The sequence below is a fragment of the Ursus maritimus genome, unplaced genomic scaffold (assembly GCF_017311325.1).
Source record: "Ursus maritimus isolate PB19 unplaced genomic scaffold, ASM1731132v1 scaffold_2, whole genome shotgun sequence".
In the NCBI taxonomy this organism is placed as follows: domain Eukaryota; kingdom Metazoa; phylum Chordata; class Mammalia; order Carnivora; family Ursidae; genus Ursus; species Ursus maritimus.
Window position 1 is genome coordinate 54640873 of NW_024424452.1, and position 23706 is coordinate 54664578.

Below are 23706 nucleotides of genomic sequence, written 5' to 3' on the forward strand. Positions count from 1 at the left end.
CAGACCTCCAGAAACATCTCTGAGCGTGCCACCATTTAAACAGATGGCAGCTGATTGGCCCAATCAAAAGTTATGGTCCGAACGGTCCTAGAACAATTCCGTGCTTTTTTACACAGGCACAGCTCCTGCCTACCAGATGCCAGAGCAATTGGTTAAAAAACTGAAACCAGAGTTAATTCTGTGAAAAAACAAGTGCAGCTAATTTTTGTCCAAAATTGTATTTCGATAACGCTGAATAAATAACCAGTTGATTTAACCTTTTTTCCTTCTCATTCAGTTCTTTTTTAGAATATTGGTACAATGCTGTCAAGTCATCCTGGGTATCCTAGGAAGAATACAAAAAAAAAAAAAAATCTGCCCATTTATACTGTTCAAAGCGTATTATATGCAAGTTCAGATGTGGGTTTTGCTTCATATTTACTGCTGCTTAAAAGGTACAAAATCAGGCTGTTAAAATGCAAAGACACTGATGGGCCATATGGAAGAGAGTTATCAAGAGTTCTCCAGTAAGACAGTCTGCCAGCCAGATTTTACTTGTTTAAACTGAGGGCTGCACTCTGCCGTCAAAATTGTTGTTGAACCTGTTGTGATAAATGGTAGTCTGAGACTTATGTAATGTATTCAAGGTCAGATTTCATTGTTTAAATAGGATGGGAGGAAAAGAATTAAAAAAAAAAAAAAAAGAGGGGGTGAGACTGTTTCTCCAAGCCCCTGCTAATGATATGCCAGGCCAGACACAACATTTTAAAACAAAAGTGACATTCTCGTTGATCAGAATACCTAGTGTCCTATTACCGTAAATTGCTGTTTAATTCCTATGTTTGCAGGTAGTTGCAGCTACTACCCAAGGAGTTCCGGAGAGCGTCCTGCCGCCCAGAGTCACGGCGCCCAGTGCAGAGGCTCTGCATTTGAGCTGGAGTGTCCCTGAGAAACCAAATGGTGTCATTAAAGAGTACCAGCTCAGGCAGGTTGGGAAAGGTCTCATCTACACTGGCACCACTGACAGGAGGCAGCATACGGTCACAGGTGAAAAAAAAGAGGAAAACCTACCGGAAGAGTCTGTCATTGTGGTTAGGGGGGCAAAGCATCCCAGGGGTGTGTGTTTGATATATGAGGTCACTTCGAAAGGACGTGTTCTCTTGACATATGGTCAGGTCCCACTTATCCATGCTAATAGAAGAACCCACACTGGCAGCAATAAGCCACAACAGCAGATAACTTCAGAAATAATTTATATTTGGCTTTGATATGCATTATGTGTAGGGTTTTTGCATCAGTATTAACTTTTATTCCCTCAGACAAACGGTAAGATGCATTTTCATTCCCCAAGGATATACTCATAGATAATGGGACAAGGATAGCCAAGAATGTACTGGAAAGCAGGGAGAAATCAGCCAGAGGCTAACATTAATCTACTGAGTGGGTAACTAACTAATACACGGAATGGTTGACAGGTGACTGTTTGTGACAATTTGTTATTATTAACATTAATTAATAGTGACCGTATTATTTTTATAGTTTGTTATAACATTTATTATAATTAACCTTAAGAAAATAATAATAGTACAGTATAATAGTATAAAGTCAGATAATTATTAGAAGTGATTATAATAATAATTAACATGTTTTGGTTTGAATGTCACTTCTGAAGAGGAGAGAAGCATCTTCTGACGTCCCCACTCTAAGGAAGTTTCTCTGATACACTACAGCATCACCTTGTCTTATTTTCATCATGGACATCTCACTGCCTGATAGTGTCTGTTTTTTATGTCTCCCCCCACTGGGATATAAGCTCCAGCCTTACAGAGACCTTCTGTACCTAGTTCATTCAATACAGTACTTCCAGCGCCTAGAACAATCCTTGACACATCCGTGGATGTTACACGAATGTTTGGGAATAAGTGAATTTCACATGTGCCACCTGGCATGTACTATCTCGTTTGATACTCTTCACAAACCTATGCAGTGAAGAGAGTTATGGCTTGTATTTCGCAGAAAAGAATACTTTGAGATATTAAGTAACTCAGTTCATTACCCGAATCTACGGAATCATCCCAAATAGTTGTGTAAGTTTAGATTCTGAGGCCACAGGCAAGAGGTTCCAAACTTACTTTTCCCCTATTGTCAGCAGCTTACTTCCAAGGCCTCCTGAGTGAATGTTCTTCCTTCCATTGGACCCCATGGCTTGCGGGGAGCATTGATACCAGAGATCAGGAAACTCATAAAGAAATACAGAAAAGCCTGCAAGAGTGTGCCAGAGTTTTCCTCAAAGGAGGCACGGGTTATACTACACAGGTGGAAAAATCAGTTCATCATGATTTACTCTTAATTCTATGATTCCCCGACACACAAGCAGACATTCATTGTCAGATATCCATTGTTTTCCAGAAGTGACAGAAGCCTGCCGAAGGTGCTTCAAAAATATTTGCAGACCAGCACATTGCATCCCTTTTCTGAAGATCCTGAGCTAAATCAATGATAATGGGAAAAGCTCTCATCAATTCAGATTATTAAATTTATTTCTTAGATCTTAGTTCACTGCAAGTGAAAATGATCACAAATAGCTGAAATGCTGTTGTTTTGCATAATAAAACTTTACATTAACATGTGCCTTATAATTTTAAAGAACTATTTGCATTTGGACACGATTGGTTCTCATCACATCCCTGTAAGTGAGGGATGTTTTTAATATCCACATTTAAAAAATGAAGAAGGAAAGTGACATGCTCGGGGTGCCCAAGGCATCAGAATACTGTTTCATTCCAAATCCCAAAAAACAAAACAATGTTGCCTGCTTGCTGTGGTCTAGAGAGTACACTAAATGCTCTAAAACAAGATTGCTGCTCTCAAGAAGCTCCCAGTGATAGGGAACACTGACAAGGTAAGAACTAATTGCAAATACAGGGTAACTGATGCCACAGCAGAACTCTGAAGAATGCAGTGGGGGAAATCAAAAGAATGACTTGGAATGGAAAATGGAATGTCAGTTGCAGAGTTTTGAAAGCCAAGTTAAGGCACATTTAGATTTTGTATCAGTAAAGGTTTCACAAAAAACTGGGATACCGTGATATGGAATGTTCTCCTTCTTGTAGTATGTCTACTTAGCCAGCATGGGCTTTGAACTGTGTGAGCTATTCTGGTTTGCATTTTTTTTAAAAAAACAGCATTTACATGGCAACAGACTAAATTCAAACGTAATGTTCAAACCAACAGGATTTATAGCCTCATGAATTATAAAATAATTAGAAAAATTTTTTTCTTAAAACACCTTTATTCCACTCACTCCTCCTCTCATTGTCATTTTCAATGAATATTTTCATGTCATAGAGGATCTCATACACATCACTTGATGCCAGGAGTTCTCTTTTATTAGGATAAATATTTTAAAGTTTTTCTACATGCTTTTACTTTTTATAAGATCATAAAATGAAAACAAGCCTTAGGATTCATTTGGCTCATCCCTCTGTACCATTTTAAATAGATTTAGATAGTACTTCACTTGGGCAAGACAGCCCTGAAGAGAAATGTCTTTGTTGAATGAAGACGTAAACTCTCATTCAGCGAAACCTCACCGAGTGGAGCCTCCTATATGCAGTTCCCACCGGACAGCAACGGTGCTAGGCATGAGCTCATCTAAAACCTGAGATCTATATAATATTCACGTACCTTCTCTGCCAGGAAAAATTCAGTTCCATAGTTCTCTGACTGACCAAATTCACTATGGAAGTATTTTATGATATGAATGACTATTTTACTGAGTTCATGGAATGAAGTAAAACAACCAAATTTGTTTTACATTGCATCTCAAATGTTTGATTAAAGAGCTGCCTGTACCCCCTGGGAAAAATGTTTTGATTTTCTCATCATTTCCAAAACCTTGGCATTCCCTAAGTTAACAAACACTAATGAAGCTGTAGCACTAGTCATCCTGGAGCCTGAAAATCTAGGTCCTTAGAAATGACAGAAGGGAAAGCGAGCACGTTGCCTCAGCCCCATTGTCTCTATGCTTATTTTTAATTACCTCAAATCTTTAGAAACATGATCCCGTAAATGCTTTGTGGGAATAGTGGCGAATGCACTCATCATGTGAAATCCATAAATTGCTTATAATCCTCTCAAGATGTTAAAAAAAGCATTAAGTAATTGAAGACAGGAAGTCCTCAGTTAATTATTTAGAGGTGTTATCAATGCTTTAAGTAAACTGAAGCATTTTCTGCTATCTCACTGAGCTGAATACCGTGGGGACGAAGGAGAAACAGCCATCATCTTCTCATATCCGCTAATGCAAACAGCACATGGCAGCTTGTCAATAAAAGACCTTTTCATATCATTTATTACTAAACAGGTCCACCATCCTGCACAGAACAATTGGGATGTCAGTTATGGCATTGTTTCACTTTGGGTTACCACTGCTTTATATATGGGCCTCCTAGCGTGGGCACTGGGCAGAAGAGATGGAGAAAGGATTAACTAAATAATTAGGGCCACGGAGAACAAAATGAATTAATCATGTCCTCTTTAGCAGCAGATTTGATAAGGGCTTATGTGTCTCTTAACTCTGGGAAAACTGTTTTCAAAATAATTTATGAAAAGTTGCTTATCTTTGCATTTTCCTTGAAAGGGAAGACCCACCAGCATTAAGTTAGTGAGGAAAGAACAATTTGCCTTCCTTTTCTATTTTCTTAGAAGCTTGTGAAGATCTCCGGGGCTAAAATAGCATATACCCTAACATTGCAGGTTGTAGCAGACATGCACTATACTAATGTACTGAAACAGATATCCTGCACGCCATTTTTGAAGAAAAAAAAAAAGAACACACTTTGACCATCAGTATCACAAAATGTGGAAATTCTTTATAAGGGGATCTTATATTTAGATAATTCCACTATGTACTCCCATGGTAGCCCGCACTTGGCTCTCAGCTCTCTTGGCATTTATAATACTTTATTGCAATATCCTTTCTTCTTGCCTCTGTTCTTCAGCTAATTGGTGAAGCTTTTTAAGGACAGACGGTAGCCCCCTGTTTGGCATTGTATTATCTATACTGCGATAGGCACCTATAAGAGTACTTAGCATGTTAAGCATTCAAGAATATTTGTTGAATGCACAGATATTGAATGGTAAACTAGTATCTGAACGATTTTATTCTGTTTTGATTGGATACAAAAATCTCACCATCAAATACATCTAAATCTCAGGCAGGAATGGCTACATAATTTGCAGAGTCCAGTGCAAAATGAGAATGTGGGGTCTTTCATTCAAAAATTATTTAGATACAACTCAACATCCAAAAACCAAATAATCCAATTAAAAGGTGAGCAGAAGACATGAGGACTTTTCTCCAAAGAAAACATGCAGATGACCAACAGACACACTCTCAACATCGCTCATCATCAGTGGAATGCAAATTAAAACTACAATGAGATGTCACCTCACGCCTGTCAGAGTGACTCAAATCAAAAACATAAGAAACAACAAGTGTTGGCAGGGATGTGGTGAAAATGCTCGTGCACTGTTGGTGGGAATGCAGTGGTGCATTTTGGAGGTTCCTCAAAAAGGGTAAAAATAATTGGACTACTGGGTATTTGCCCCAAAAATACAAAAACAATAACTCAAAAGGATACATGCACCCCTACATTTACTGCAGCATTATTTACAATAGCCAAATTATGGAAGCAGCCCAAGTGTCCATCAATAGATGAATGGATTTTTTAAAAATGTGTATATATCTACAATGGAATATTATTTGGCCACAAAAAGTGAAATCTTGCCATTTGCAGCAATGTGGATGGAGCCCAAGAGTACAATGCTAAGCAAAATAAGTCAGTCAGATAAAGACAAATACCATGTGATTTCACTGATATGTGGAATTTAAGAAACAAAACAAATGAACAAAGGGGGAGAACAAGAGAGACAAATCAAGGAACAGACCCTTAACCCTAGAGAACAAACTGGTGGTTGCCAGAGGTGGGGATGAGTGAATTAGGTGAAGGGGATTAAGAGTAGATTACACTTATCGTGATGAGCACGGAGTCATGTATAGCGTTGCTGAATCACTCTACTGAACACCTGAAATGAATATGGCACCGTATGTTAACTGTATTGGAAATAAAAAGTTCATAAACTTTTTTTTAGAAAATAATATATTTTTCAAAAAAATGTCATTAAGAATGTTTAAAAACAGAGCATAGAATCAAGCACCAGTACTTCCTCCCTATGGGATCTTGGGTCACATGCCCGTGAAGCCAGCCTTGATCTCTGGCAGTCTGGATTTATTGGCAGTCTATTTCTTTAACTGAAACAGAGAGGAAGAAAACTAGGACGGTGATCCTGTCCTCAGAACAGCTTCCGGAGCCTACCGTCAGTGTTCTCAGAATATTGCATGTAATGCTCTGTACTGCGTTTGCTCCAGCTACCTGACGACTGACCGCCGAGCATCAGACCTATCAAAATAGATACAACAATTCATTTTATTTTCATTTTTCCGACCCTGAGGAAAACTTTGTGCCTGGCTGTTTGCAAAATAAAGAAATAAAGAATAGCATAGCATCAACCACTATTTTATACTTTTAAAAAACATTCTTATAGATCGAATATTATAGCTGAAGAATTATAGTCAACAGCTACCTGGACACTAATAGTTAAAGAAAAAGGTTTCCCCTGAACTTTCAGATATTTTGGGGTTCTTTGCCTAGGCAGTCATTGTTTTGCCCCAAGAGCTCTAAAGACTCCTGCTGCAATATATGTCCTTGTTGTCGAGCTTCTGAGAAGCATCAGGCTTGGCTGCCCCCTGATGCCACATTTTGTTTCTAGAGAAGACTCTGCCTGAAACTGTAGGGTAAAAACGGCTTTGGTCTAGTACAGCACCAGACTCCAGAGAAGAAAGACGTTTACTGAAAGAATGTTACTGAAATCAAAAGCAAGGGTCTTTTCTTGGACTATTCAATAGTAGTTTGTTTTTTTGTTTTTTTTTTTTAAAGATTTTATTTATTTATTCGACAGAGATAGAGACAGCCAGCGAGAGAAGGAACACAAGCAGGGAGAGTGGGAGAGGAAGAAGCAGGCTCATAGCGGAGGAGCCTGATGTGGGGCTCGATCCCATAACACCGGGATCACGCCCTGAGCCGAAGGCAGACGCTTAACCGCTGTGCCACCCAGGCGCCCCCAATAGTAGTTTTAAAGTTGATCTGCATTTGGAAAGAGAGTGAGCCAAGAAGTAATTTATCTGGGAAGTGCTTCTTGGGATGTATCTGATTTCTAAGTTATTGGGGAGGAGGACCTAAACTAGGGCCTGGAATTTCACACAAAATATGGAATTAAGAAACAACTAGGCTTGTAGCAAGTAGTCGGAAGCAAAAGTGATGAGGTTACCTCACAGGCATTTGCAATGCAAGAGCACCTTTGTTTTGATGTTTTGATGCCCAGTTCATGAGCTGTCAACTGAATTCATACTATGAAGCGTTGATACAGGAAACGGACCGTTCCAATGGCTGCTCACAAACAGGCAAGAAATTGGCTTGACTAACTGGGATGGTAGCTCCTGAGGTTGGGGGTGGGTGGTACTATCATGAAAAGGGGACTCCAGCATGTGAGCTCCTGACACATTTCTTAATCCAATTTCGTAAAACAGATCATCTGTAAAGGTGCCTTAGATGTCTCTAAAGCAATTCCACAATATCTTGATGTATCAGTTTTGAACATTCAGATTTTCACACAGAATTATTCATTTAAAGCGGAATCGTGTTATAATTCTACCCACCTCGCCGACACTGCCAGTGAGCCCTGGAAGTTCCTGGGGATCTCTATGAGCACAGACATTCTGGGGGGCATCACTTAGTGAGATCCAAGGCAAATAAGGGCAGAAAGAGGCGGTTCACAACAGCAGGATTGCATGTGGATTCAGAGGGGCTCTGCCAAGCACCCAGTTTGTGTGTACTGGTGCCGAGACAAGTTTCTTGCCCAAAAGGTGTACAACATCTGATAACTACCTACCAAAAAGTTTTTAAAGTAACCCAGGCCTCTCAGCCCTTGAACTCGTCACTGACCAATGTGATGGAAGAACTTGCAAAATTGCATATTTTGTAGGATTATTTGGTAATTCTTTAGAAAATAGTAGATGACATTATAGACTAACCGGATGAATGCTCTGAAGAGGCACTTGCTATCTGAGGTTATAATGGACAAAACGCCTTCTCCTGACTATTGATCTGGAGATTAAAAATTAGAAACAAGCTGTCCTTTATGTCGTATATCAAATGTAACTGACACTGACATAGCATTAGTTCTGTTTTCCAAATCATATTTTTATGATTCATAGGCAGACTTTAGGTGATCCCTTTTAACACACATTTATTCTTGAACGTAATGTTACTGGAAAGTGTCATTGTCATGAGTTTGGTTATAGTATGCTTCCTTCCTTTAAGAGAGAACATGATTCCCTGTAGGGAAATTCAGGTAATTTGCAGCCACTGTAATCTTCACTGCACTGAAATGTTAAATGCTTGGCTTTTCTCCATGCATTTGCCTTTCTCTGCTCTACAACCCCTATCTCCTACTCTTTTAATTCAATGCTGAGCGCTTGAATGATGTTTTCTTTTCTCCTTCTACTCTTGGACTTCAGGATTAAGTTACAGTCAGAATGGTTCCTTTGAGACATCTCTTTATTTCCCTCTTCTCGTCCTGATCAATTCGTGAGTCGTTTTCAGTTGGCGTGCCCTTTTCAATGCCTGTTACTTATATTTCATATATATCTCATTTTAAGGACCACCAATAGAAACTTACTTAAAATGGCAACAGATTCTGGTTGAAAAGTGCTGATTTTATTGAGTTTTACAGTCATATATATGAAAGGTCGTCTAGTTCATGTAAATCATTTATGCCTGATGGCAGTTGATGCTTTCCTTACAGATTATTTGAACCAAGCCTGTTAGTAATTTAGTCCTCTGACAATATGAAAAATCCAAGACCTAAGACATAGGATATAGATAATTAAGGATTCAGATATTGCCTTCCCTCCAGTTAGTCTGTAACCCAAATAAGGAGTCTATACCATCATGCCCACAGTTTACAGATATGGAAACTGAGGCACCTAGAGGTCAGAAGGCTGGCCCGTGGCAGTAGTTAATAAGTAGGTAAGGGATTAGAACCCAAAATAATCTAACTTCACATGCTTCTCTCCTAACAGCAAGGCTGCACCACTTCAGTACATGAATTGTGGAAATATTCAAAATGGACATATTTAAACATATATTCCCACTTGAAGATATATATATACAGATATGGATATAGATATAGATAAGCAACCTATGTCATCATTTTCCAATGTTTCAGGAGCCTGACCATATTGCTCTGGGCCATACTTCTCAGCCCAGCTGCCCAGACTTCTATCCTGAGCTCGCCCAAGCTTATCTCTGTAATAATAGATGAGTTCCTCCAACTGTCTATACTCTAGCTCCCTTACCTATAAAATGAGCAGATAATTGCAGTGCCTCAGGGAGTTAGCAAGGGTTTTGATTGTGTTAATATCCAGGAAGCACACAGAAGAAGGCCTGCAAATGGTGTTCAGTAAACTTCAGCTACTATGTTTTCATGTAATCTAGTAATCAATTTCCTTAAAAATAACTCCATTTCTCATAATGTATATCTAATTAATGTACAGAGCTGTTGAAAATTTTCAGTGCGTTTGGCTGTCACTCTTATGTGATGGGAGGGCACAGGACTTGGTGTTCAAGTTGTGTGTTTGTCTCTAGCCCAATCTGATCACTCATTCACTGTAGAACATTTGCTTCTCTGAGCCTCAGTTTTCTTACCTGTGAGGCAGGAATAATAACTCCTATTCTGGTGATATTCAAGGTGAAACCTCTTCACCTTTTCACTAAACCTTTTCATGTTGTTGCTAATTATCTCTGCCAGAATCTTGTAACTATCTCTAACATGCATAGGGCAATAACAGCTGCTTATGGTCCCCTTGTGTAACATATAAGAATTTGAACTTGTGTGCCAGCATGTGACATTATTAGTAACTATAATATTAGTATTATTTAGAAATTTTTTTCTTGCAAGTTACAGAAAACTCAGTTCAAGCAGGCTTAACAAATGGACATTGACTGGCTCATGTAACTAAAAAAAATCAGGTGTAGACTCAAGGCTAAGATGTTTCCAAGACCCAATTTCTTTTTACCTTGGAGTTCTCCTCCATTCTCAGGCACTATGTGGTGAACAAAGAACTACCAGCAGTAAAAATGAGAGTTCATGTTCAAGGCCTACCTTCCCTTAACCTAAATGAGGTCACAGACTCAATCCTGAGCAGCTAACATTGCAAGGGGAATGTGGAACTGTGTCCAGGAGTAGTCAATCCAGGTGGAGTTAATCCTAAATCATGCATAAAGCCTGTTAGTAGCCAAAAGACTGGTTTCCACAAGGAAAACTGGAGCTCTGTTATAAAAGGAAGTATGAGTAGACTCTGGATGGTAAATATAGCAGATGGGGAGTTGTACAACACAAACTGGCAAATGTGAGTTGAAATGAGATGAATATTTCTACCTTTGTTCCAAATGGCCCTTTAAATTGGCCACCATACCCGTATTTCAGGGCCAGACACAATCCTTGAGGATGAACCGCCCATGAATTAGATTAAGTCCATTTGTCTTTTCCTCCTTCACTTATGGTCTCATGCCTCCCATTCTTGTCTTTCTTGTACTTTCATTTTTGTCTCCTTTCCCTAGTTCATCACATCCATTCCTCTTGATTGGTGATGTCTCTGAATTCCCCTAGCTTCCCAAATGAGACTCTCTACCCAGTGCTCAGTTCTAAATCCTTCTTCCTTGATTCTGGTACTCCAGTAGTTTCAAGAGATGCATATTCCTCCACTAGACCTGGCACCATGCTCTGCAAGGCCAACCCACACCATGCAATTCAAACACCTGTAACAGAATTCTCTGGCACACCTTCCTTAATCTATGGAAAATTCCTAATGAGCTAGCCCCTCCACTGCTGTACCGTTTCTTAACTGTCTTCTAGTGTTCTGTGCTATGTGTAAAATGGATACCAATTAACTTGCTTCAGAAAGATTTTGTAAGGAAAAGACAATTTCTATTTTCATAAACATTAATTTTCTTTTTAGCTACTATCCTCATTGCAAACACCCTCAAACTTCTCATCAATCTTAGAACACCTCTGTGATGAAAATTTTTCTCTACTTTTTCTAAGATGCATCCTATATTATTTTTCAATAGTCACCAATTCCCTGACTCAGACTAGCTAAAAACACAAAATGAAGAGGATAATTGGGCCTCGTTTTGGGGGGTTTGTTTGGTTTTGTTTGATAAGAAAATTCCAGAGAAAGACCAAGCATTGCTTCACTTTTACCACCCATACTTAAGTCTGGCATTCAGACAAAATCTAGAAAATATTTATTGTTTCACATTCCATTAATTTTTGTATTATTTTAATAATGTTCTGCATCTAGAATGGAATTGCTTACACAATGAATGTTGTGGGCAGAGATACCCATGGAATTATGAGGAAGGGCCTGTTTGGTCAGATCACACTTTGTCTGGATGTCATGGACATCATAGCCTGACATCTTCATGGAGCACTTGTATGGGTTTTATGTTCTTTAAACGGTATTTAACAAACATCAAACACCTAGAATAGGCACTACTGGGAAAAAAATGATGAAAAAAACCCTCAAAGACATAAACCTTACTCTCAAAGGGCTTACATTCTAAGTGAGAAAGTAAGCTATTCAGATGAAACAGTGTTACAAGGGTCTAGACCCCGTTTTTCAGTAGCAAGAGTAAAGAGGGAGCATCGTCAGACTAAATCAGCCTGCCACTGCAGTCTCTGACCTTCATTCTTAAGACGATTCCTCCCTTTTTCTTTTGAGCTGTACATTTTATTATCTTTAGCACTTTTCCATAAGCTTTTATCAAACATATATGGCTTGGGTATGGCTTAGATCTTTCATCATATTTCTTATCTATAAATCAGGTAAACATCAAAATTATGTAAATCCCCCATAGCAACCAAATGTAAGATTACGATCAAATAAGTATCTGCATCTTATCACTAAATTGATAAGGAAACACAGAGGGCTTTGAAACTGAATCCTGAAGCAGCTCCAGCTGCAGAACATTATTGCTTTAGCAGAAAACCCAGACCAGTGCTCTAATTCTAAATGAACCAGTTAATTAATTTTTTCATTCATTTAACAAGCACCTACTTTGTGCCCGTCATTATTTGAAGGATACAGTGGTATCTTTTTGATACAGATCCTATAGTGCTCTTTTAGAACTTACATCCTAGAGGGGGAGACAAACAATGAATAAACAGGCATAATAAAGCATCAGATAATGTTGAGGGTTATGAAGAAGAAAGTAATTTGAGGGAATAACAAGTGGTGGGTGTAGTGTGTAGAGTGGTCAAAATCTTTTAAAGCCACAGAGTGACACATGAATGTCTCTGGAAAAAGTCATGCCACCAAAAGAACAATATATATAAAAATGTAGTTCAGAATTCATGAAAAATTAATATAATAATTATTATATACATGTTATCATTTATCCCAATTATTCAACATATAGACTTAAGTCCTATTCTCTAAGGAAAGGAAAATTTTTGAGCTTAGGCATTGTTTGAATTTTCCCAAGAATCAAGGCAAGAAATGTTAGCCTCCGTAGACTCTTTGTCGAATGCTGCTGAGTCTTAAGGTTGCTTCTGCTCAGAGAAAATACTTCTCTAAGTAACCCATTTCATCTTCGCAAAAGCCTTAAAAGCTAGCTGCTATAGTTCCCATTTTTACAGATCAGAAGATCAAGGCAAAGAGAAGCTAAGTAACTTGCCCAAGGTCACCAGCTATGGAGTAGTGAAGTCTAACCACATACAACTTCTACTGTAAATGGATTGCCATTCTTATTTTTCCTGAGAACTTATTGAGCAGTTACTGGGCTATGTCATATTCTGAATACAATAAACACTATCCCCTCATCAAATTATGTTTAATAAATGTGTAAAGACAAAACCAACATACCCCCCCGAAAAACTACAAAAGTTAAGTGTGAAATGGTACTCTATGGGCACAGATGGTGAAGAAGCGCAAAGTTAGAAAAAAAAAAAGTGAGGGGGGTGGTGTGAATATAAGCTGAATATGGCTTGGGGCTAAAAAAATGTTGACTCTAACCTTCTTTTTATTTTTTCCACCCCTCTTCATATAAGAAGCAGTTGCAGAAACTGGGATGGTTAGCCTGGAGAAGAGAAGACTCAGGGGGGATTTGATAGCTGTCTACAAATATTTGAAGAACTGTCATGTGGAAAAGAAATTAGATTTGTTCTATATGTCCCTAGGGGTGCAAGTGTTGGAAAGAATTCACCACAATATAAGGAAGGACTTTCAAACAAAATAAGGAGAACTCTAGAGCTCTCTAAAGATGGAATGGGCTCTTTGAGAGTTGAGTACTCTGATCACCTAGGCAAGGCAGTCTTTTCAATGACCTCTTTTACAAGGGAATCAAGAGAAAGATGTCTGGGTGGATGGATTGCATGAATTTTAAGATTTCTTCTAAGGCTGAGAATTTATTACTTTATTAATAATAAATGAAGTTTCTATTTATACCAAGCTGCTTGTGAAGTTCATATCTCCATTAAAGAGTGTTTTCTGCTTTTAAAATTTTTGGAAATCATATCTACAACCCTGCATGTTACTTCCGGTGCTTAATTGATAATAAATAATCCTCTCAAGATGTACTTTATTTCTTGTTTGCTCTTTCTAGGTCTCCAGCCATACACCAACTACAGCTTCACTCTTACAGCTTGTACATCTGCTGGATGCACTTCAAGTGAGCCTTTTCTAGGTCAGACACTGCAGGCAGCCCCTGAAGGTAATTAAAAAATATCCATGATTTGGGAGAAGAAGTTTTCATATGGCATTTTGAAGTGAATTCTATAAACCCTTTCATGTCAAACAAAGAAGGAATAAAGTCGACAGGTACAAAACAAAATTGTATTCTAGGTTCCCATTCCTCAGGTTTGGTTCAGCTATAAGTCTCCCAACATAAATTTTGGTTTCAATTGTTTAAACCTCTTAAATTTAGTTTTCTGTGAAAAAAAAAGTATTGTGTACTTAGATATAAAATTCCTCAAAAAAATCAAAAGTTAAATATTTCTGGAATGCCTGATATATAACAAGGACGTGCTCACTGCTAAAGTTGACTTACTTGCTACCATGAAGAATTTACCATCAAGTCAAAGACACAGGACAAGTAACCAAACTTACACAGAGAAATAAGGGTGCCTGGGTGGTTCAGTTGGTTAAGCGTTGGAGTCTTGATTTCAGCTCAGGTCATAATCTCAGGGTTTTGGTCTCAGGGTCGTGAGATCAAGCCCCACATTGGACTCCATGCTCAGCACAGAGTCTACTTGGGATTCTCTCTCCCTCTGCCCTTCCCTCCCTCAAATAAATAAGTAAATAAAATCTTTAAAGAGAGAGAGAGAATCTGAAAGGTGATGTTAAGAAGGAACAAATGGTCAATAATATTGTAATAATGTATGGTGACAGATGGTGACCCCACTTATTGAGTCACATATAGAATTGCCAGATCAATATATTGTACACATGAAATTAATATAACATTGTATGTTAATCATACATCAATTTAAGAAAATGAACAGAATACTCAGGTTAGTCTGAAGAGGGAGAGATTATAACTCATCATGAAAATCAAAAAAGATTTGATGGAGGGGCGCCTGGGTGGCACAGCGGTTAAGCGTCTGCCTTCGGCTCAGGGCGTGATCCCGGCGTTATGGGATCGAGCCCCACATCAGGCTCTTCTGCTATGAGCCTGCTTCTTCCTCTCCCACTCCCCCTACTTGTGTTCCCTCTCTCGCTGGCTGTCTCTATCTCTGTCAAATAAATAAATAAAATCTTTTAAAAAAAAAAAATGATTTGATGGAGCAAGTGGGTTCTGAGATGGACCATGAAGAACAAGGATTTTGATAAATAAACACTAGAAGAGATGCAAAATCCAACACCAGTTGAGGATATGTAAAGTGGGACCATCATCTTGGAAGGCAAATTGGCAATGTCTATTATGTTTAAAATGTTAATTTTCTATGACACAGTAGTTTCACATTCATTATCTATGCCAGAAAACCCCACTTCCACAAAAGTACAAGAGACACATACCAGAATGTTTATTGAAGCATTTTTTTTTTATTTAATGGAAAAATATTGGAAGCAATGTAAATGTCTATGCATAGGGGAATTGCTAAATAATTTCAGGTATATTCACATTATGAAATTCCATACCTCAGTTTAAAATAATGAGACAATCTAAACATATGAAGAGGAAATCTAGAACTACATTAATGCATGGTATCTTTTATGCATATAAATGCATAGAAAATTATATTCATTTCTATAGATAAATAAAAATATAGAAAAAATTCTGGAAGCATACACACATAACAATGGTTACCAGTAGGTTGAAAACTGGGGTGGGTGTTATCATTTACTTTTAGAATAAAGATAGGCTTAGAAGCTTGGGATAGTGATCAACTAATTATTTTGCTCATCTTTATTATCTGCCTGTTTTAAATGTGGGAAAATGGAGGCATACATGAGTTTCTAAACAGAAATATGATGTTAATTACCATTGGAGAGTCCTGAACTGCTTGTCCATTACTCTTCTAATGAAAGGGATTGTTGTACCTCAGAATATTAGACCTGAACTTCCTACCAGTAAATGGGGAATAAAATGGAAAATTCCACATATGGGGCATATGGCTCCTCACCAGGATTTCACTAATGATGTTTTCTATATAAAGAATGTTTCATGTCAAAAAGCTTAGTGTTCCTTTGAAAGGAAGAAACCAGCAGTGGATTTTTTGGAAAGGTAAACTATCAAATGGATACTTTGATGATAATGGATAATTTCTAAAGGATCTATCAACCAGCTTTGGCTGCAACTCAAACCTGGTAAAATAACAGGGTCTCTTGCTTCAGTGTACTCATCAAATCCATATATTTAAATTCTTAGAAAATATGTGTCTATTTTCCCACTTTTCCAAAAAAAAATTCTTAAAAGAGCTCAGATTACATGACAAACTTACAGTTTTCAACAGCACAGAGGAGTGTGAGATGAGAAATGTTTTACTTGATTTCTTTTTTTAACTTTATGCACCTTTCCTTTAACACAAATAACTGAGCACAGGAATAATAAACTAAATGGGCTTTCCTCTGCAGAACAAACATGGATTTAGAATCCATTTTCTGGCTGTAGAAGTGCCATTTGTGTATAACTTGTATGTGAAATAAATGTAGTCTGAATACTTAACTTGAGGGTTGTAGAACAAATCAACAGCAACATTAAGTTCAGTTGTTTTACTCTAAAATGGAAATAAGCATATCCTTTTGTGTTAATAACCCAAATATAACTAATTACAAAATGCCTATTTGAGTGAATCCGACATAGTTTGAAGGTCTAACACTTGAGCGTCCTAAGCAGATACGGAGAGAATGAAAAGAAGCTTTGGTTCATAACTACCCTGAGCTCCTCTCATATTTTTCATTTTCAATCTAAAAAAAAGGGGGGGTGCCTGGGTGGCTCAGTCGTTAAGCATCTGCCTTCAGCTCAGGGCATGATCCCGGCGTTCTGGGATAGAGCCCCACATCGGGTTCCTCTGCTGGGAGCCTGCTTCTTCCTCTCCCACTCCCCCTGCTTGTGTTCCCTCTCTCGCTGGCTGTCTCTCTCTGTCAAGTAATAAATAAAATCTTTAAAAAAATAAAAATAATAAATAATAAAAAAAATTTTTAAAAAGCTAATATACATTACTACCTTATTGTAAATCGGACATAATTCTCTACAATTTTATCCTCACAGGAAATTGTGTACCTTCAGTCAAATAGGAAGAGTTCAAGTTGGATTTTTTTGTCTCTTTTTAGAAGTGCTGCCATACCAGCATGCTCTAATTAATTTTAGAGTTCAGTCATGCAAAATTGCAGGCATGCTCACCTCCAGCATTGATAATATGGGGGGGAAAAAGGAAAATAAAATGAGTCTTTCTCAACTGCATTCCAGATCCTTCTTCCTCTGACCTTTTTTAAACTGTTGACGTTCCTTTAGATTCTTCCTCTACTCCTTGCACTTGTAACTCCATGGTATCCCTTGGAATTCTCAAGTACAAGCTCCCAAAGTCCTCAGCTCTCACAAAGCCTACATAGATTTAAGGCCTGGGTATACACCGACCTATAGATATTTTTATTTAGGTGTTTTGCAAATACTTCAACCTCAGTTTTCAACACTTAAAATCTCTCTCCTCACTTCCTAACTTACTTTACCTCCCTTCTCCGTCCTTCAAGTACCATCATCCACCTCATCAGCCCAAAATGGACTTTCTTAATGTGTCTCTTTTTTTCTAGGTTGTGATGTGCAGTTCTTCATAAAATCTTATTGATTTTAAATTAATTAATTTTAAGTTTTGATAAATTTTATTAGATCTTATTAATTTTATTCAATTTTAATAAATATTTAAATTTAAATTTTAAATTAATAAATCTAAGGATTTTTTTAATGTGTACTTCCTTTACATCCCTTCCGGTGCTGACTTAGTTCAGATGCCTTTAACTTCTCATAATTAGTCTTCCTGCCTGTAGTCATTTCTCCTCTTTCTCATATTAATTCTTTTCCCCTTGTGCCAAAATAGACATACTTCACATTAGTCACCTCCATAAAATCCCACTTCCTTCCAGGAAAAAAAAATCCACATCTCAGTAAGACAAAATAGATCCCTCAAATTTTAACCTCTGCCTATCTGTTGAGTCTTTTGGTCTTTCCCACATGCCATCCAATGCACCACTCATGCTGAGGTACTTAGAATTCTACCATACTTTCCTGTATTTCAAGTACTTTGTGTGGGTTCCTCTCCGTTTAGATCTCTTTCCTACATCCTCACTTAGCTAACCCATTTTTTTTAATTTGGCTCACATGTCTCCCCTTCTAGAAGTCTCCTATGATCATCTCTGCTTCCCATCCATCCCCATGTTGCTCCACTCTGTGTTCATACCCTTCCTAAGTGCTCCAAGGCACTATGCTTCCTAGAACACTTAGCAAACTAGATTATAAGTTTTTATTTGTTCATCTTTATTCACCATAATGCTATGAGCTCCTTGAAGTGTAAAGACTATATGTCCTTATCCACACATCCACAGTGCCTGACACAGAAAATGACACAAAATTGGGTGGAATGTTGGATAAGTCTACAAATCATAACAGTCCAGAAGTCAAGGCATCCAGGACATGAGCCAATACAATGCTGGGTCCCTTTACTAGCTTCCAAAAGAAAGCCAATCCACAATAAATGTTGGGATTTTTAAATTGGAATGAAGATTTGTAGAGAAATGAGAAGTGGATAATATTGCATGGCACTCAAAACAAATTTAAAACAAATCTAGTAGACATGTTCTTTTTTTGGTAGCTAGGGGTAAAAGACCTACCACCAAGGTTTCCTTCTGACCTTTCCTTCTTATACCTCTCAGCTAGTTTACTTCCTCCCTCCCCCCGCTTCGAGATGATTTCCCTCATGACCATCCATTTCCTTTCCTTGAATTGCCTCAACTCTGCCCTTCTATTATGTAGTACAGGTTTTTCTGATGCCACAGAGAGAAGCAGATTCTCTACCTGGGACTCATTAAGACATTTCACCAAAAGAGGGTCTTATTCTATCAAAGATTTCTTGCAACTGCTAATGTAACGGTGTCCCCATATCATTATACAAATAAAACCATGGAGTATTTTTTATGCATTTCAACTTCCTATTACTTCCAACCCAATGGATACAAGGTTGTTACTAACACGACCAGAGCTTTCACCACCTTGCATAAATATGAAACTCAATTTTTATTTATAACATGAAACAAACCCAAAATCTTGATTCATGTTATTTCATTCACTTCTCTATATCCCCAGGCTGACTGACTGATTCAAAGTAGAAACTAAGTAAAAGCCTTTCTAGCACCTTGGTGATTTTTAATACATCCTTAAAGGTGAAAAAGATAGGACTGCAGGAAGCAGATTTTGAACTAAACCTTATACTCTATCTCTTAAATCAACAAATTAATATCATGTTTGAATCAGAACTCTAATTAGTTGGATGACTCGTCTAGCAACTATTGGCAGAGAAACCCAGACATAAATGTATACTATGATTTGTGGATTTGTCCAAGTATCTATTTCAGAACAAAATGAACTACTTTCTTCTCAGGAGTACGTTGTTCCTTTAAAAATCAGTAAGTTTGAGCTGTTTTAAGATTTGTCTTGATTCTTTCAGGATGTTTCTAAATAAATTGCATTTGAATGTCCTGAAAATTTTTCTTTTAAAAGTGTTGAAATCTTATCCTTTACTGAATAACTTACAGTAGAGATAAAATCAACCAAAAACTACTGATTGCATAAGTTTTTAAAAGCTGAAGAAGAGGGGCGCCTGGGTGGCGCAGTCGTTAAGCGTCTGCCTTCGGCTCAGGGCGTGATCCCGGCGTTATGAGATGGAGCCCCACATCAGGCTCCTCCACTATGAGCCTGCTTCTTCCTCTCCCACTCCCCCTGCTTCTGTTCCCTCTCTCACTGGCTGTCTCTATCTCTTCAAATAAATTTTTTTAAAAAATCTTAAAAAAAAAAAAAGCTGAAGAAGAGAGTTACAGTGTCCATTCAGAGCATACGTAGATGACAACATGAAATGGTAGAATTGATCTTCCTCATTGCCTAGGTTCCCCATCGCTATGTTTGTACATCAATAAGAGTACTTGAATGTTTGACCTTGAATGACAGTTTTCTGTTTATCTATTTTAACTTTTACACGGAAGAGTAAACTCCTTGTAGGAACGAGCCATATCTTACTCACCTTACATCTCTAGAAATGACTACAGTGCTTAACATTGTAATTTGCAGGATGTATTTATAATAAATTTATTTATTCAATATCAGTTAGACATTGTACTATCTATCCATAAAGATACCTTGACAAATAAGACAGAGAAGATTCTTACCCTTGTGAAACTAAACTCATATTGAAGCAGGAGAAGGAAGCAGACCATCCAGTGATAACATAGAAATAGTGGTAATATCAAGAAAAAAATGATTATGATATCATGAGTGTTAAAGGAAAATAGAAAAGGACCTAAGATAGAGAGAAACTAGGTTGGGATCCCTTTAGAGAAGGTTAAAGTTATCATTAGAGAAGGTTGGTCAAATGAGACGTCCCTGATAGGATGATATTCACACAGGTCACTGAACTACAAAAATAAATTGCAAAAATGTCATGTTGTCATAAACGAAAGTTCCAGGCAGAAGGAATGGAAGTGCAAAAGCTCAGAGGTGAGAAAGAACTGGAAGCATTCTGGGGATAGGCGTCTAGTGTGGCTGGAACCAGAAAAAATGTAGGAATAATTGGGTTATCATAAGGAATTGAAATTATATGAATAACTTCAAAAGCGTTGAATATTTTACAAAGATTACAGTGACTTATGTATATATTTATATGCTATTATGAAGATTACATGAAATAGATAAGGGGAAGATTTTAAACTCAGAGACCAGTTTAGAGGCTATGATAGAAGTCATGAGAGAGAAACATAGCTTGTATCAGAAGAGGTGGCAGTAAAGGTATAGAGAACTATATACATTCAGGGTAGAACGAGCAGGATTTGACAACATTGCATTTGAGGGTGAAAAAAGTGGGAACCTCAAGAATAATATTTTGTGTGTTTTGACCAAGAAAATGAATAGATGGACAAAATCGGGAGATGATTAGATTGTAACAGAAAAACCAAGAATTTTTTTTTATAATAGTATTTTTTATTATATTATGTTAGTCGCCATACAGTAAAAAAAAGAAAGAAAGAAAGAAAGAAAGAAAGAAAGAAAGAAAGAAAAAGAAAGAAAAAAGAAAAGCCAAGAGTTCTGTTTTCGATGTTTTAAGTTTTGATAATTAGTCATCCAAATGGAGGTGTCAAGTTGACGGTTGGGTTCATGAGTCTGAGGCTCAAGAGAGAGTTTTAGTTTAGAGATATGCATTTGGGAGTATTCAACATATACATGATACTGAAAACTAAGACTAAATGAAGATCATCTAGAAAGTGAGTGTTGGAAAACTAGAGGAGAAAAAGAAGAGGGAAGACTAAGGGAGAGGAGAGAGCCTAGGTCTCTGAGGCACATTTTTGAGATCCAGTAGGGAAAAAGAAGCCAGTAAATGAGAAAAAAAAGAAAAAAAGAACAACACGTTGTATCTGAGAAGTAAAGGCAAAGTACGTTCCTCACTGAATTTGATAATTCAGGTAATTACTACTTTATGATTACTTCCACATATTCCAACTAAATAGGCATTGAAGTTTAAAATTCCTGGGTAGTCTTTCAGGCCTTGATTAAACTCAAAGTAACAGCTGAGACAGAGAAATCTTCCACCACAAATGTCTGATACTCACTTTTTAAAGACAATTCACAAATAAAATAATCAAAACATTAAAAAATATATTTATACCCAATTGTATATTTTATCTCCAAAGTAAGGAAAACGTATTTTTGTTGCTTCACCATGAGAATTTTTAACAACAGATAAAAATATCATAGTATGTGAGGTGATGGTGTGACTTTTGATAAGGTGTATATTTTATTCTAACAATAAAACCTCATTGTGTTATTTTTTGCCAGGAGTTTGGGTGACACCTCGACACATTATCATCAATTCTACAACAGTGGAATTATTTTGGAGTCTGCCAGAAAAGCCCAATGGCCTCATTTCTCAGTATCAATTGAGTCGTAATGGAACTTTGGTTTTCCTGGGTGGCAGTGAGGAGCAGAATTTCACTGATAAAAACCTGGAGCCCAACAGCAGGTGAACTAAAAGAAAACTTTACCAATCATATAGTTAGAATTTTAAATTTTTCAGGACTGGAAAGAGTGCATTTCTAAATGAAACAATATTAAATTAATTGGCTAAATAATCTCATTCAGTAGATCTCATAATGATGAGATCTTTTAATTCATTTCAGATATTGAAGATTCAAGTGCTAACTCATTACTTGAGTCTTCAGAGTACATGACATTTTTCAAAAATGTAGATAGTCAACTATTTGATGTAAGAGCATGAGAATTTTTAAGTATATAAAATACACAGAGTATTAAACTTTAAAAATTAACAAATTGTCTTCAAAAACATGAATTCATAAGCTAACAATAAAAAGATTTAAAGAGTTTTGTTTTACATCAACTAATTTTTCTTCTAATATAATGTTCTCTCTGTTTGCTACACTATATATAGGTATGAGTGGTTTTAGGGGGAAAAACTTCCACATATTTGCAATTCATTCCCATTCATATCTCAGCAGAAACAAAATATACCTTAGATCAACAGATGTTTTACTGCAGAGAGTAGAGATCAATTCAATTTTATTGTAGAGAGTAGCAGATCAATTTAGAAACATCTTCCTCTAAACATATTTCCCTAAACTCTAACCCATTTAAAAATGGGGAAGATTAATTTGAATCCTTCACGATCTACTGGCACACTCTAAGACTTTTCTGAAATCTTTAGGAAAAGTTATTAATTACTAGATGGTTAAAAATATAATGGAAAGGGGCAGAAATCATGACAGTCTGAGGAGAATGATGCCTGTTCTAGAAAAACTATCAGGTCAACAGTGACGTTTCTGGACAGAGAGCAGAAAATTTGCAATTTGTCATAAATTTAGGACTAAGCAATGGAGAGAAAAGCCAGCAACCATTGTTCAAGTTTCTTGTACATTGCCTTATACAATCCTTTCTTTTTAATATAGATACATTTATAAATTGGAAGCCACAACTGGAGGTGGCAGCAATCCTAGTGAAGATTACATTGTACAAACACCTGTACTGACACCAGAAGAAATCCAGCCTCCATATAATATCACAGTAATTGGGCCTTATTCCATATTTGTAGCTTGGACCCCACCAGGTAAAGAAATAAAGTGTGTGTGTGTGTGTGTGTGTGTGCATGCTCATGTGCATATTTGTATGTAAAACATTTCAGAGAAAGTTAATTGGAGATAAGGATGGAAGTGTAAATTTAGTAAAATCAGAAGGACATAACCTGTCTCCTACATAAATATAAACGGAATAATACAAACCACATTCATGAGTCTATACATATATAAGTATATGCATATATACATATAGATACAGATGTAGATTTGTAGATAAAGATATATAGATACCTAGATATATACTTTTCTTTAAAAGTAATACTTTCTTTTAAGTACCAAAATCTGCCTTCTTATTCATATACATCCCAGGTAAGTCATATAGATCTGAATGGGCTCAAACATTCATTCTGCAGGACTCCCAAGATTGGATCATTGATGTTTTATGATTTGACCTTTATTATAGCAGTGAATAAGGACTTCAGAAAGACAACAGTCTACTCTATCCATTTCTATTAGATTGTGGCCAGTTATGGTAGTTGATTTTTGCCCCTCTAATCTATATAGCCTCCATTGTACCATTTAGTCACTAGTGGGTTGCTTTTATGGTTTAGTGCATTATCATATTTTGATGTAAGCATCATTCCCAGGTACAAATCTTATTGCATTAACATCATGGAGTAAGGATTAAAATGAAATATCTTTGCTCTGTCTTTTAACATAAGAAAAGTATGGAAATGTTGTTTCAGTAAAATTTAAAA

At 37.0% G+C, this 23706-nt stretch overlaps 1 protein-coding gene across 1 annotated transcript in view; it reads left to right on the forward strand.

The window, feature by feature from the left end:
• The window catches only part of USH2A (usherin), a 676781-nt gene that overhangs the window by 533358 nt on the left and 119717 nt on the right, over positions 1 to 23706 (forward strand). The window contains exons 54-57 of the mRNA XM_040636016.1: positions 828 to 1026; positions 13770 to 13877; positions 21699 to 21882; positions 22823 to 22980. Coding sequence (XP_040491950.1) covers positions 828 to 1026; positions 13770 to 13877; positions 21699 to 21882; positions 22823 to 22980 — 649 coding nt within the window. The remainder of the gene's footprint in view (positions 1 to 827; positions 1027 to 13769; positions 13878 to 21698; positions 21883 to 22822; positions 22981 to 23706) is intronic.